This window comes from Sus scrofa, chromosome 1, assembly GCF_054392235.1.
Source record: "Sus scrofa isolate SSC_HxYL_T2T_F1_AM1 chromosome 1, Sscrofa_HxYL_maternal_Yorkshire_Landrace_v2.0, whole genome shotgun sequence".
NCBI lineage: Eukaryota > Metazoa > Chordata > Mammalia > Artiodactyla > Suidae > Sus > Sus scrofa.
In genome coordinates, this window is record NC_139383.1 from 263,134,467 (window position 1) to 263,147,576 (window position 13,110).

Below are 13,110 nucleotides of genomic sequence, written 5' to 3' on the forward strand. Positions count from 1 at the left end.
TCAAAATTGAGAGGGAAAGTAACAAAAAACATTTTACCCATTAAAGCTACAACCCTAGGAAGATTGCATTTCTGTAAATCTGTGTCACTATGATTCCCAGTATATACCTTACCTACCAGCACGAACTTGCAGTTTTAGCATCTAATTCTCCAGAGCAGACATTCTGCCACTAGTCACTAAGACTTAGCCCTAACTGGGCCCCACAATAAGGTGACTCAGAATACAACATGATTGGTGGTTGGCACCCACTCTCTGCAGGAGCCCCAAGACAGTCATTTTATTAACCTAGCAATAATGCAATGCTGCATTTCACTTGATTAGTAAGATTTAACCATATTACCTCCTCTCCTTTGACACGGGTTCTGCTTTCAAACCAGGCTGATTTTGTACAAACACATGATGCTGCTTGGACTGTTTTTCTAATCCATCTCTCCTTTCAAAGTTTATCAATCCATCCCTTGTTTGGATATCCACAATTCCACTATCCTCAAAGACATTCTACAATTCGATTTTAGTTATTATTTACCTATATCTTTCCTCAGCTGATTGCCATTAACTAATCTGCAATCTCCACTTTTGTTTCCCTTCTGTATACTTCAGGTTTAGATATTTTGACAAAACACATACACACACAATCTTCGGAAAAACAAACAAAAATTTGGTAGTGCTTAACTGATAAGGACAATTTTCACTGTTCTTTCTACTTTTCTTCTTGCCTTCTTTCTAGTTTCAGTTTTCTGATTACATGCTTGCGAAAATTCAGAAATAAGTAATATAGAAGTAAAATTTCTTATAATCTGCACCACATCCCTCTCTATTCCTTTTCAATAACCACTAACTTTTGTGTATCATTCTTTAGACTTCTTTCCTATGCAAGCAGAATAGATAAAGGTATGGCAGGGAGATAAAGAAATAGATCAATACTTAGATATGTCACCTGAAGAGACATTTGTGGATTTTTCTTTAATCAAGTGGGATATCTACATATTGTTCTCAACTCACTTTTTACCTCTTAACAATGTTACACTATTTTTATGGAAAAATGCATACATATGTTTTAATAGACAAAACCACAACTGATTAGAATACTTAAGTACCATATTCATATTTCCAACAACCCAATCCACTATATGGTGTAAAGGATAGGGCCAGTTCAAACACAACTAGAAATTTTAAAGGAAGATTTTTTTGATATTTCAAAACCAAATACATTCCTTGAAAGAGATACTAGGAAGATGCAGTCATAAGCAACATGAAGGAATATGAGACTTGGGAGGGAATGCTGAGTACAGTCTAGTCCAACTTTTATCATTTTACAGTGATGAGGGCCTGATGAAATTGAGAGCCTTCCAAACTCAGACAATCAGCAAGAGGCGTGGTCAGAATTAACTCCAGGACAAACATGCTTCTCCTGCATGCCACCTCAAAGAGCCCCTTGGTAAGCCGTTCCCAACCACCACCACAGTTTGCTTATATTTCAACAAGCAAACTAAGACACAATGAAGTTAAAGTCCTAATTCTATCACACCTACTTGTATAGGTTTCTTTGGAGAGGGGAAACTACAATACATACCTTTAAGAAGGTTTTATGGTCTTATCCACATTCCATGATCTTTTAGAATTTTATTACATTAAGCATTAAAATAAATTCAAAAAAGAACTAGTCCATAATTTGATTTTTTTAACCAAGTATCTTAAATTTTTCATGTATTCTTCAGTCTTTGCAATGCCATTTTTAAAAACCAGTACAGGTATCCTTTTGTATCATGCTTTCTTCACTTGCCATTACTTGGGGGCAATTTACATGTTGCCTTATTATTTTTTATAATTATTTGGGCAGATATAAAATATTCCATATAGATCACACAGGTAGTTTACTTAACTATTTACCTATTATGGAAATCTGAATTTGTTCCTCTTTTTTTTTAACAATTACAGGAAATGATATAATGAACAAATATAACATTTTTCTAAATACAATGTTTTTCTCCTTTTGAATGATTCTCTTAGGAAAAATTCCTAGAAGATTCAGATAAAAGATTATAAAGACTTTTATGATTCATTACCTACTGCAAACTGCTTTTCAAAAATTATTTCAATTTACAGTGACAACCAACAAGGCGTAAGAACAGCAGTTTCAACAGAAGCCTAAATGGAGTTATCAACTGTTATACAATTTTATTCACCAATGGGTACAAACTGGCATATCACTGTTTTTATTCTGCATGATTTTATTTCTTATATGGAATATTTTTATAGCCTATTTACTATTTGTATTTCCTCCTGTGTAAATGAAAACTGTTCAGGCACATCTTTTCACAGGACCCAATTTTCATCATATTAACCATAATACCTACTTATTCTTTATTAAAAGTCATCTCAAATGGTTAGAGATAGAGGAAAGATCAAAAACAAATAACTCCTGGGTTTTTCTTAATATCAGTTCCTAAAGTTCTCAATCCTTATGGTAATATTTCTAAACTATTACAATTTTAAACCATTTCTCCAAACGGTTTTCCTCTGTTCTTAGAATTCTGCTCTCTTGCAAACTGCCTTTATTACAAATTAGGTATATTTCACAATCTTACAAAATGGATGTCTCATTACACAAAACCCTAAAAGAACAAGTCTGTGCTGCGCGAGCTTTAAGAAATCTAGTCTGTTTTCCATTTGGAGAGTTAGAAAAGGAAGCCATTTACCTCTGCTTGCTTTTCAACTCTAGGTCTGCGGCCGTGGCCACACTGTGGCGTGTGTCACTAGAAGCGATCACCAGGTGGAGGACAGCTTCAAGTTCGGGCACCTGTTCGGCTTCTATGAATTTCACTATACCCAGTTTGCACTGTAGATAAATGAAGGGAAGGCAAAGCACTGATCAGAGAAACAAAGACCACTGACCAAACACACTCGTTTAACATATCAGTGTGGTCATAAACCAAGGATTACTAAAACAGGAGCCACTCCTATTTAAGCCTACAACGTGCCAGAGATGATACCAAACCATACATACTCATACTTTCACTTAACCTTCACAATCTATGAGGTATCATTATTCCCACTTTTCTGATAAGGAAGCTGAGGCAAGGCTTAAGAGCTTAAGACATCATTAATAAATGATGAAGGCAGGATCCAAACCAGATGTCTCAGACTCCAAGACCAGCATGATATACAGCCTTCCTACTTAGCTTACAGAGCGCCTCTAGAATGATGAAGCCTTGAACTGAAGTCCGAATCTGGAGGCTCCAGGTACAGTGAGGTTTGCTAGGGGTAAAGTACTCCATGGATTGTTTCGACAGTTCAAAAAGAACTAAACTCATTCCATGGAGTTCCACCCTACTGTTAATATACTCATCCTTGAACTCAATATTCTCATGTACTGAAAACAGTATGATTTCAAACATAAAATGCAAGTAAAATTCTAATCAAACAGTATTCAATCTAATTGGCCAAAATGAAACACAGACTGAAGAGAGATTCTGCTCAGAACTTCATGCAACGTGAAGGAGCTATGAATTTCACTACAAATAACTCTATTTAGGATAAATACACCTGAAGAATAGAACTTTATCTTTAAAAATCAGTTACATAATAGTTCTCATGTATATATAAATTAGGACGGATAAAGCTTAAGGTTACTAAATGACAGAGGATACAATTTTTAAAGGTAGACCTTTAACCTGGGAATTCCCATCGTGGCTCAGTGGTTAACAAACCCAACTAGTATCTGTGAGGACTCGGGTTCAATCCCTGGCCTCGCTCAGTGGGTTAAGGATCCAACGTTGCCGCGAGTTGTGGTGTAAGTCACAGGCACAGCTTGATCTGGTGTTACTGTGGCTGTGGTGCAGGCCAGCAGCTGTAGCCCCAAGGCTGGGAACCTCCATGCGCCAAGGGTGCAGACCTTAAAAAAAAAAAAAAAAGCCTGCCTTCCCTCCCTCTGTTCAACACAACTGACTTGCAACAAGAGCTACAACAGAGAAGACTCAAGCATTTACTATAGCCACAAAGTCAACGACACAAAGATATAAACAAAAAGTGTGCAAAGGAAACTGAAAACAATATTAATGTCCAGAAATAGGAGACTAGTTTAAAAAATAATATGATAGGTTTTGGAGTTCCCGTCATGGCTCAGTGGTTAACGAATCCAACTAGGAATCATGAGGTTGCGGGTTCAATCCCTGGTCTTGCTCAACAGGTTAAGGATCTAGCGTTGCCGTGAGCTGTGGTGTAGGTTGCAGACTCGGCTTGGATCTGGCATTGCTGTGGCTGTGGTGTAGGCCGGCAGCTGTAGCTCTGATTAGACCCTACCCTGGGAACTTCCATGTGCTGTGGAGCGGCCCAAGAAACGGCAAAAAAATATATATATGATAGGTTTAGACATATTTTATACAGGCATTAAAAAAGATGACATTGTTTAAAAACCTGATATACTGTTGAATGAAAAAAAATGAAGTTCATTAGTATATTATATGGTATGCAAAAATGTATCGTGTAAAATTAAATCTGCGTATAGACACACAGAGCAGGCTATGAGTGAATGACACAGGGAGGCAGGACTCCGGGTGGTTTTTAATTTCTCCTTATAATGTCTGTACAACTCAAATGTTTACATTATCACTAACTTTATCATTAGGAAAAAAAAAGCTGTTTTATCTGAAAGAAAAAAATGTAAAACAAAAGAGATATTTAAAAATTAGAGGAAAACGGCTTTCATCCTTGAAATTAAACTGTTCAACACTAGACCATGAACTTGACAAAAGGCACACAGAGGCCCTTAGATATTAGCAGATAATGACCAACATAAGACTATGATTTAATGTTAATAATTCTCCAGCACTTAAAACTAGCCCTCAGAGAGACTTAGATGCAAAGCCTAGTACCAGGAGCGAGACCTCGGTGAATCTCAAAACCTCTGTTCCTTTCCCAAAATGGAATTAGTTTAATTTCTGTACCTCATCAGGTTGCTGTGAGGATTAAATGAGATAATGTATTCAAAGTACTCAGCACAGACCCTGTCACATAGATCACACTTCAAAAGAGTAGCCTCTGTTACTATTTACTTTTCTTCCTTACTTACATTGTGGTTGAAGAAGAAGGAAGATCTATAAAACAGGAAGGCATTAATCTCATCAAACAGAACCCTCGCTGAACAAACCACTCTATAAATGTGAGTGGCAAGAAATGCCCACGGCCTTTTTCCCTCTACGGGGAAGACTGTTTTGATCAGTGGTCACTCACACTGCCCAAAAGAAAAGGGTCAAGCCATTTAGACCGCCATGGAGAGATGATGGAAGGGCTGCAAGACTACCTCATGCCGCCTGAATTCCACAATAATCACATACTCATCTCATCTGCTCTTCCCTGAGGTGCCTGATGACATAGACACAATGTGGCACCTTCTGTGGAGAGCATCCGTTGTTTTTTTTTTTTAAAAGCTGCTCAAAGAACATCTGTGTCCTGTTTAAATCGAGAATAAAACTCTTAATGCCAGTTTTTCAACCCCCAGGAAGAAAAGAAAAAGGGCGTCATGCTTCCTCCCATATGGTCACTTGCTCCTCACTTTACACAAAACGTGTGGCCCTAAAAAGCTGAATGATGTGAGATAATCTGAATTTTAACTGCACCAAAACAGCTAATTATTAAATCTATAATTAAAAGCTAAAGTGAAAGAAACTAAATATACTCAGTTTGTAAGTGGGCTGTATTTTATACTTGAACTCCATAAGCACTATTAGGAAAACTAAAGAGCCTTTCCCACTCCTCCCTTTCCCTGGGGCTTGAACAAATAAAAAACGTGATGACAACAACACGAACATGAGCCATTCCTCTCAGGTGGACTGCACAGGAGAGCTAAACACACTGGCGGCAGGGGACCCATGCTTCCACAGACTTGACGCGGCTGGCCGAGGGTGCAGGGTTAAGTTCCATGGGAAACAAGCAGTGTTTGCTACCTGTTCCAGCTGTTCAGGTGTCCACGGGTTATCACCAATAACTCGTTTAGCTGCATAAAAGCTCATTCCTGGGGGAGGCTGTGGGATTCCAGAACCTCCTCCACTATTTGAAGAAGAACCCTGTGCTGAAGATGAATTTTGGCGACTCTGGGATTCATTTAACACATATCTGGAAAGGAAACAGGAATTTAAACTGGTCTATAAAAACACATATATACACACACAAGCACATGTAACACATTCAATTATACACTTTGCTCCCATAGAATTTTCCTATAAGAATAAACATTTGACGTTAAATTCCATCACAAAGAAAAATTTTAAAGCTATCTAAAAAAGTACCTACATCTTTAGCAAATGAACCATGAGAATACCTCTGCTCAACTTGGTTACAAATGAACTATCACAGTTACCAACAATGAATATAAATATTTTGTTCACTCTCAATCTATAAAAATTGTTCTAAAAACCACTAAGGACTCCCTGTATTTTGAGTTTTTAGTTGACAAATAAAGAGAAAGCTTTGTTGATTGCAATGGGGGTTTAAAAAAAAAAAAAACTATTGGGCATTCCTGTTGTGGCTCAGTAGTAATGAACCTGACTAGTATCCATGAGGACTCAGGTTCAATCCCTGGCCTTGCTCAGTGTGTTAAGGATCCAGTGTTGCCTCGAGCTGAGATAGTCACAGACACAGCTTGGATCTGGTGTTACATGGCATTACGTAGTGGTGTGGCTATGGTTGTGGTGTAGGCGAGCAGCTATGACTCCAATTTGACCCCTAGCCTGGGAACTTTCATATGCCATGGGTATGGCCCTAAAAAAAGACAAAAAAAAAAAGTTTAAAAAAACCCCTACTGTTTTATACCCAAATCAGAGAATATTTTTACAGTCTTTCCCATTTCTGTTAGGTTGCAATTTACCTTCAATTCTCCTTGAATTCCTTATATCCCTATATTAGAAAACCCAATGAAGCTCCCAAACCACTTACCACACAAGCACATAATGCCCCACAATGAAAAAAATTCAAAAGGACCCAAAGAAGAAAAATCATACTAAGAACCAGCTTTGCCTATCACATGTTCAAAGCCTAACTTTGCAGCTACTTATTTATTAATTTATCATCCTATTTCATTTTTAGCTTCTATAGATTAAGAAGAGGATTTCTGATCAATTTATTTAGAACCAATTAAACTGGTACTCCTCATCTACGAGACAAAAATTTTGATATAAATATTAATTCAAGTCCCTCTGAACTCTAAAATTCTATGCTGACAAATTATCGGACTGGATATTAAATTAAATACCCATTATAATAAAAATTAAAGAAAACACTTGGACCCTAACAGTATAGTCAATTATTCTACTTATATATACCATATTCTACATTTACATATACCATATTCATTCAGTTCCTAAATTCAGCTATCTAAAAAAAAAAAAAAAAAAAAAAAGCTGTTAAAGATCACTTTAATATTTTTATATAAATGAGACAAATTTTTACTAGTACAAAAAATGTGAGGAATCACTGGCTTGGGTACACTGTGTGTCTAAGTTAAATCTGGATTTCAAACTTAAATCACCAAACTCATCGTCACTTGCCATTTTTGGCTGCCTCCTGATTTAAAAACAATAAAAGGAGGTTTTCATTTATTTCTAAGTTATAGCAAGACTGGAAGCAGTAAGTAAATCAAAATCAACATTTATGAACAGCTAACATAGTACAAAACACTACGCACAAGAGAGGACGATGGGGAGGGGTAAGACCGAGTCCCCACCGCCTAGAACAAGCTGAGACAGTAACACAATACACACTGTTATCAGACAGACTTGTCTGATACAGAACACGTTATCAGACAACAAAGACAGTGTAGGGAAATAAGAAATGCTGTGACAGAGATAGTGGAAGTTGCTGAAAATAAAGCTGCCAAATTAAAGGAGTAGGAGGAGAGGCAAGTAGGAGAGGAAAGAAATCGTACAGTGTCAACTCTCTTGTGGCTGGATTGAGGGACAGATGATCTGGAGCCCCACATGCCAAGCTCACAGCACACATTACATTTCTCATCAGGGAAGAAACATTACGGAGCAGTATTTTGGAAAAATATCTAGGGCAGCAGGACAACCCAGAAAATGAGTAGGGTGGAATGAACCACAACACGGGCACTATACCAGGGACCGGGGCTAGATTAAACTGGTCCTGATTGCAGAGAGTTCCCAATCTATTAGGCAAGATGGACATGCCAACAACAATGCAGTAAAAACACAAAGTGGCATAAGATGGGTGTTCAAAGTTAGGAGGACACAGAAAGGAATGTCCTATGCCTACGGCGAGGAACTTGCGTCAGAGACAACAGGGCTGATGTCCAAGCTAGTTTGTGATGCTTTTGCGGAGTGGGTTTTTTGGCTGTCTCTTACTGTTTTCTTTCTTTTAGCATTTCTTTCCTTCTTCTTTTCTTTTTCAATGGGTAAGCACTCTAAGCAGAGAGAATGATATTCTCTTAAACCATAGACAGAGACAGAGTGCATGAAATGCATGAATGCATGTAATGACTGGAAAGTAACAGCCCAAGGACTTCAAGGTGTGACCTGATAAGATCTGTGTTTTAAAAACCGGGAAACACAGTGTTAGAGAGTTTTGAAGAAGAGCAGCTGGTGAGAAAGTCGTGACATGAGCTAAAAGGAGCTGAAACTAGATGGGAGCAGTGGAATGGTTCCAGGCGACATCAAGGAGGAGGGATATAGGGCTATGGAACTGATATTGTAGCAACAAGGAAGAGAAAGCTGGAGGCAATTTGTAATCATGTGCCTACATGGCTCAGAGAATCATCACAGCACTGGTAGTAATTAAAGAAGAGAAACTACTTTTAAGGGAAAAGACTGATTTCAGGTCAAGTCTGAAAGCACAACAGCAGCTCCACACTCTAAGGTCAATAAGCAGTGAGGCTGGAGTGCAGAAGAGAGCAGGACTGCAGCAAAACAAATCTGAGACACACTGATTTTCAAATGAAACCTGAATCACTGAAAACAGTACTTGATGCCACACAGTCAAAGCAGTCAAGAGCAAGGTTGCTTTCTTTTTTTTTTTTAACTTACCCATAAGGCATCAGAAGGACATCGAGCATGAAGTCCAAAAGCAGCTGCACAGTCTTTGGTTTCTCAGCAAGATTAAACGGAGAAGCTGATTTTGATGATTCAACAGGGTATTTCATGTGAAAAAGGGTTGGTATTAAAAGATGCATTAAGCTGAAAAAACAATTACATTTATTGCAACTATTTAAAAAAAATAAGGTTTTCATACATGCAAATAACAGACAACAAAAAAAATCACATAACGAAGTGGTGAATGTTGCAAGGGCTATTCATTTTTAATACCACTAATTTACAAAGTCCTAATCTAGGAACCGGCCTAGATTTCTTATTGAAAGCTCAGTATATTGAGTGACAAGCGACATTTAGCCAATCTGGCTCATCACCAAAAACACCTGAAAAAAAATGTACATAACATGGGCTCAGTGTTAATATCTATTAACACAAGAGATTTAATATTAAACCCTAGGTAAAGTTCACCTTATATCCTTTCAATAATTTTTCCCTTTCCATATTTAATTAAAATAAAGTCATTCTAAATCTAAAGAAATTATACACCAATCATGTCAATATTTGAAATAAAATATTAAATTTCCACTGTGTGAATTTAAGTAATATAGCTTCAGTAATTACTTTTTTCACTATACATCTTTTGCTATTAAACTACATGAAAACAATTTCTAATAGTGTTTATAGTGTCTATTAATTTCACTTGTAAATATCTGTATTACAACCTTTTAAAATTACATACGCTCTAAAAAGTGAACTGAAAACATGACTTAACTCCACCTTTCTCCCACAACTTCCCTTCATGATTTTCACCATAAGGCTACAATATGGAACTTTTGGCCTAAACCTAGAAACAAAGGATGATACTCTAAACCTTCTCACCTCTCCAATTCCCATATTAATCCAAATGAATAATCAGTTCCTTAAGAAAACTGCTCTGAAACTTTATATTCTCCATGATAGAAATATTTGATTAAAAGCATATGATAACTCTAACTTTTACAATCACGGAAAATCTGTTGAGAAGCAACTCACCAAAATAAAAACACATTTACATTAAGAAAGTTGTTAGTTCTACACATTTTTCGATATGCTCACAAGAAACTCTATAATTTAGAAAATTAACAAAAACATAATGTTGAGGTAAACACAGAACTATCAGGTCAAAGAGCTCAGCTCAAGCCTTGGCACCTGCCCAAGTGAAACCAAATGTGCGGACCAATTTCTAAAAGGCAGCTGCTGACTCTTGCAGGTGGGAAATAAGATAACTGAGGAAATCCTACCTGTCCTGCTGGGGCTGAGGCTTCCCCTCCATGGCAGTAAGAAGCGTAGGAGCCAGCTCACACTGTTTTTCCACTGGTAGGCGAGGATAGCCCATCTTAACATAAATTATAGTGAAATTCTAAAGCAATGAGAGAAAAGTAAGTCAGTTAGCACCAAAGAAACACTCTAGGATTTCAACCAAAACACATGACTGATAACTTAGGCAGTTACGTTATAACAAAGAAAATGCACCCTTCTTCCACATGTTTATCACCGTTTGTTAGAGCTTTTGACCAATTAACTGTATCTCAGAAGGCAGCCCAGCCTCACTCAAAATATTTGCTTTGGGATGGGCTTCATACGAGGGAGCATGACCTAGTCTAAAGCACTTATACATCTATCAAACCATCACGTTGTACACTTTAAATATAGTCAGTTTCATCTGCCAATAAAGCGGGGGGGGGGGAATTAAGTACTCCTATTTCAATTACTTTTCACTGAAAAGAAAAAAGTAATCATTTGACCTACCCAAACTTACATGCGACATACACATCAGCGTCAGATTTCCCAGTTTCTTACATTAACCCTTTCAAGCTAAGGGGAGACCCCATGCTACACCCTAGGGTGCCATTTCCCAACTGGTTAGTTACTAAAATACCCTCAGTATATTGCGGCACTCTGGCTCCTCACCCTAACAACTGACCAACAGATGATGAAGCGAGGGACGCTGAGTGCCATTGGTTTGTCTGCATCACCGTAACCCATGTAATGCCTCATTTTAAGCACAGTTGGATTTATGCATAAGATAAAGATTTGCTCTTCTGAAGGATTCTTCACTTTAGAACAGGACTCATAAAATAACTCCTTTAAAGACACTCTACTTGGCAGTTTTGTTGGGACCATCTCTATTTGCTTAGAAGGAACATATACGGTGGAGCTGTATGTTCAGAGCAAGCACAGACAAGATGCCTAGACCAGGAGGAGGCTCCAAAGGTTTGGAATCCAGATGTTAGACACGACCCAACAGATTCTGCCTCAACTCAAGGAACCACAAAGACTGGGAAGAGAATATCATCTGTCATCATAAGGCATCGACACTTTTTACATTTAATTTTCATGAAGAGAATATTTAATAGGAATATTTCCTACCAGCCTCAGTTTATTCTACTTCTTTTTAAAAGTGATATACCATATATATCACAAACAGATTTTTTTTAGGTCAGCCTTCCTATCTCTTCTTACCATTTTACCTTTTTTTTCTTTTTCTATCAACCTTTATTCATGCCTATGCTACATAATCCTTCTCTTTCTACTCAGACTGACCTCCTATAATCAATCAATCATTCTTTTATATATCAACATACCTGACAAATCACTACATCAACATTCCTCTTCCCCGTGTAAACGGCCATGCATCATCCTGTTCCTATCACTTCCTCCAGGTCAATACTTAGCGGAAAAACAGGGTGTCCATTTGAAGAAAAACATCTCATGTTTCATTCAGAAACAGTCTAAAGTAAAATTCTAGGCTGGTCAATATACTGATGACATCTAATAAACATTACAAAAGAAAACTTCCTGCAAGTCAGAAAATACCCCAAGATAATACTCACCGTGACAAAGGAAACTGCAGCAGGGTCCTGGTACTGAACCAATAGTGTCTCCACTGGGAGCTGTATTTTGGGGCGGCTTTTTATACGCTTATTCAGATGGACCAATAGTTCCATTACCTAAAATACAGGAAGATATGAATTGAAATTACTGATCATATCTTAAAAACAAAATGCACTTCCCAGGAGTTCCCGTCGTGGCTCAGTGGTTAACAAATCTGACCAGGAACCATGAGGTTGTGGGTTCGATCCCTGGCCTTGCTCAGTGGGTTAATGATCCGGCGTTGCTGTGAGCCGTGGTGTAGGTCGCAGACACGGCTCGGATCCGTGTTGCTGTGGCTCTGGCGTAGGCTGGCAGCTACAGCTCCAATTAGACCCCTAGCCTGGGAACCTCCATATGCCGCAGGAGCAGCCCCAAAAAAGACAAACAAACAAAATGCACTTCCCTGATATTGCCTTAATGAACAGTAGCTACTTTGTCCTCTTAAAGGATGTAAGTCTGACGTTCCAGAAAGGGAGCATACAATATTGGAATCTTGTTCCAAAATGCTATTCCAAGAAACCATGCACAAGAGTTTCACTAGTGAATTTTTTTTTTTTTTTGGTTGCACTCACGGCATGTGGAAGTTCCTGGGCCAGGGACCAAACCCGCACCACGACAGTAACAACATTGGACCCTCAACCTGCTGCGTACCAGGAAACTCCATTTTACTAGTGAATTTATTTTTACAATGTCCTTTAGTTAAATTGAGATTCCAGATGGGCCTATGCTGAGGCACAGTGCCCCCAGAAGACCTCTGAAAAATGATTGCAGGACACCGTGCTATAGACTCAATGCTCATGTCTCCCCAAAATTCACACGTTAAAGCCCTCATCTCCACTGTGCTGGTTCTGGGAGGAACTTAGGTTTGGATGAGGCCATGGTGGATGAAGCCCCATGAAGGGCTGGGTGTCCTCACAAGGGGATGACGGTAATTTCCCCTCTCTGCCTTCGGAGGATAAAGCAAGACAGTTCTCTGTAAACCACTAAATGGTCCCGCTGAAAAGCCTAACCATCCTGGCACCCTGACTTTAGACTTCCAACCTCCCTGACTGTGAGAAAGAAATGCTGTTTAAGTCATCCAGTCTATGGCATTCTGTTACAGCAGCCCAAACTAACTAAAATACGCCATGAATACTACAGAAAGAGAAATATACAA

The 13,110-nt window shown here is 38.3% G+C and overlaps 1 protein-coding gene across 8 annotated transcripts in view; it reads right to left on the reverse strand.

The window, feature by feature from the left end:
* The window catches only part of ECPAS (Ecm29 proteasome adaptor and scaffold), a 103,243-nt gene that overhangs the window by 55,774 nt on the left and 34,359 nt on the right, over positions 1 to 13,110 (reverse strand). For 5 of the 8 annotated variants that reach the window (XM_021067464.2, XM_021067473.2, XM_021067461.2 and 2 more), the window contains 5 exons: positions 11,915 to 12,031; positions 10,322 to 10,440; positions 9,036 to 9,185; positions 5,946 to 6,114; positions 2,700 to 2,839 (listed from right to left, as the gene is read on the reverse strand). In XM_021067464.2, coding sequence (XP_020923123.2) covers positions 2,700 to 2,839; positions 5,946 to 6,114; positions 9,036 to 9,185; positions 10,322 to 10,440; positions 11,915 to 12,031 — 695 coding nt within the window. The remainder of the gene's footprint in view (positions 1 to 2,699; positions 2,840 to 5,945; positions 6,115 to 9,035; positions 9,186 to 10,321; positions 10,441 to 11,914; positions 12,032 to 13,110) is intronic. The other 3 variants (XM_084991899.1, XM_084991906.1, XM_084991911.1) reach the window with 1 other exon arrangement.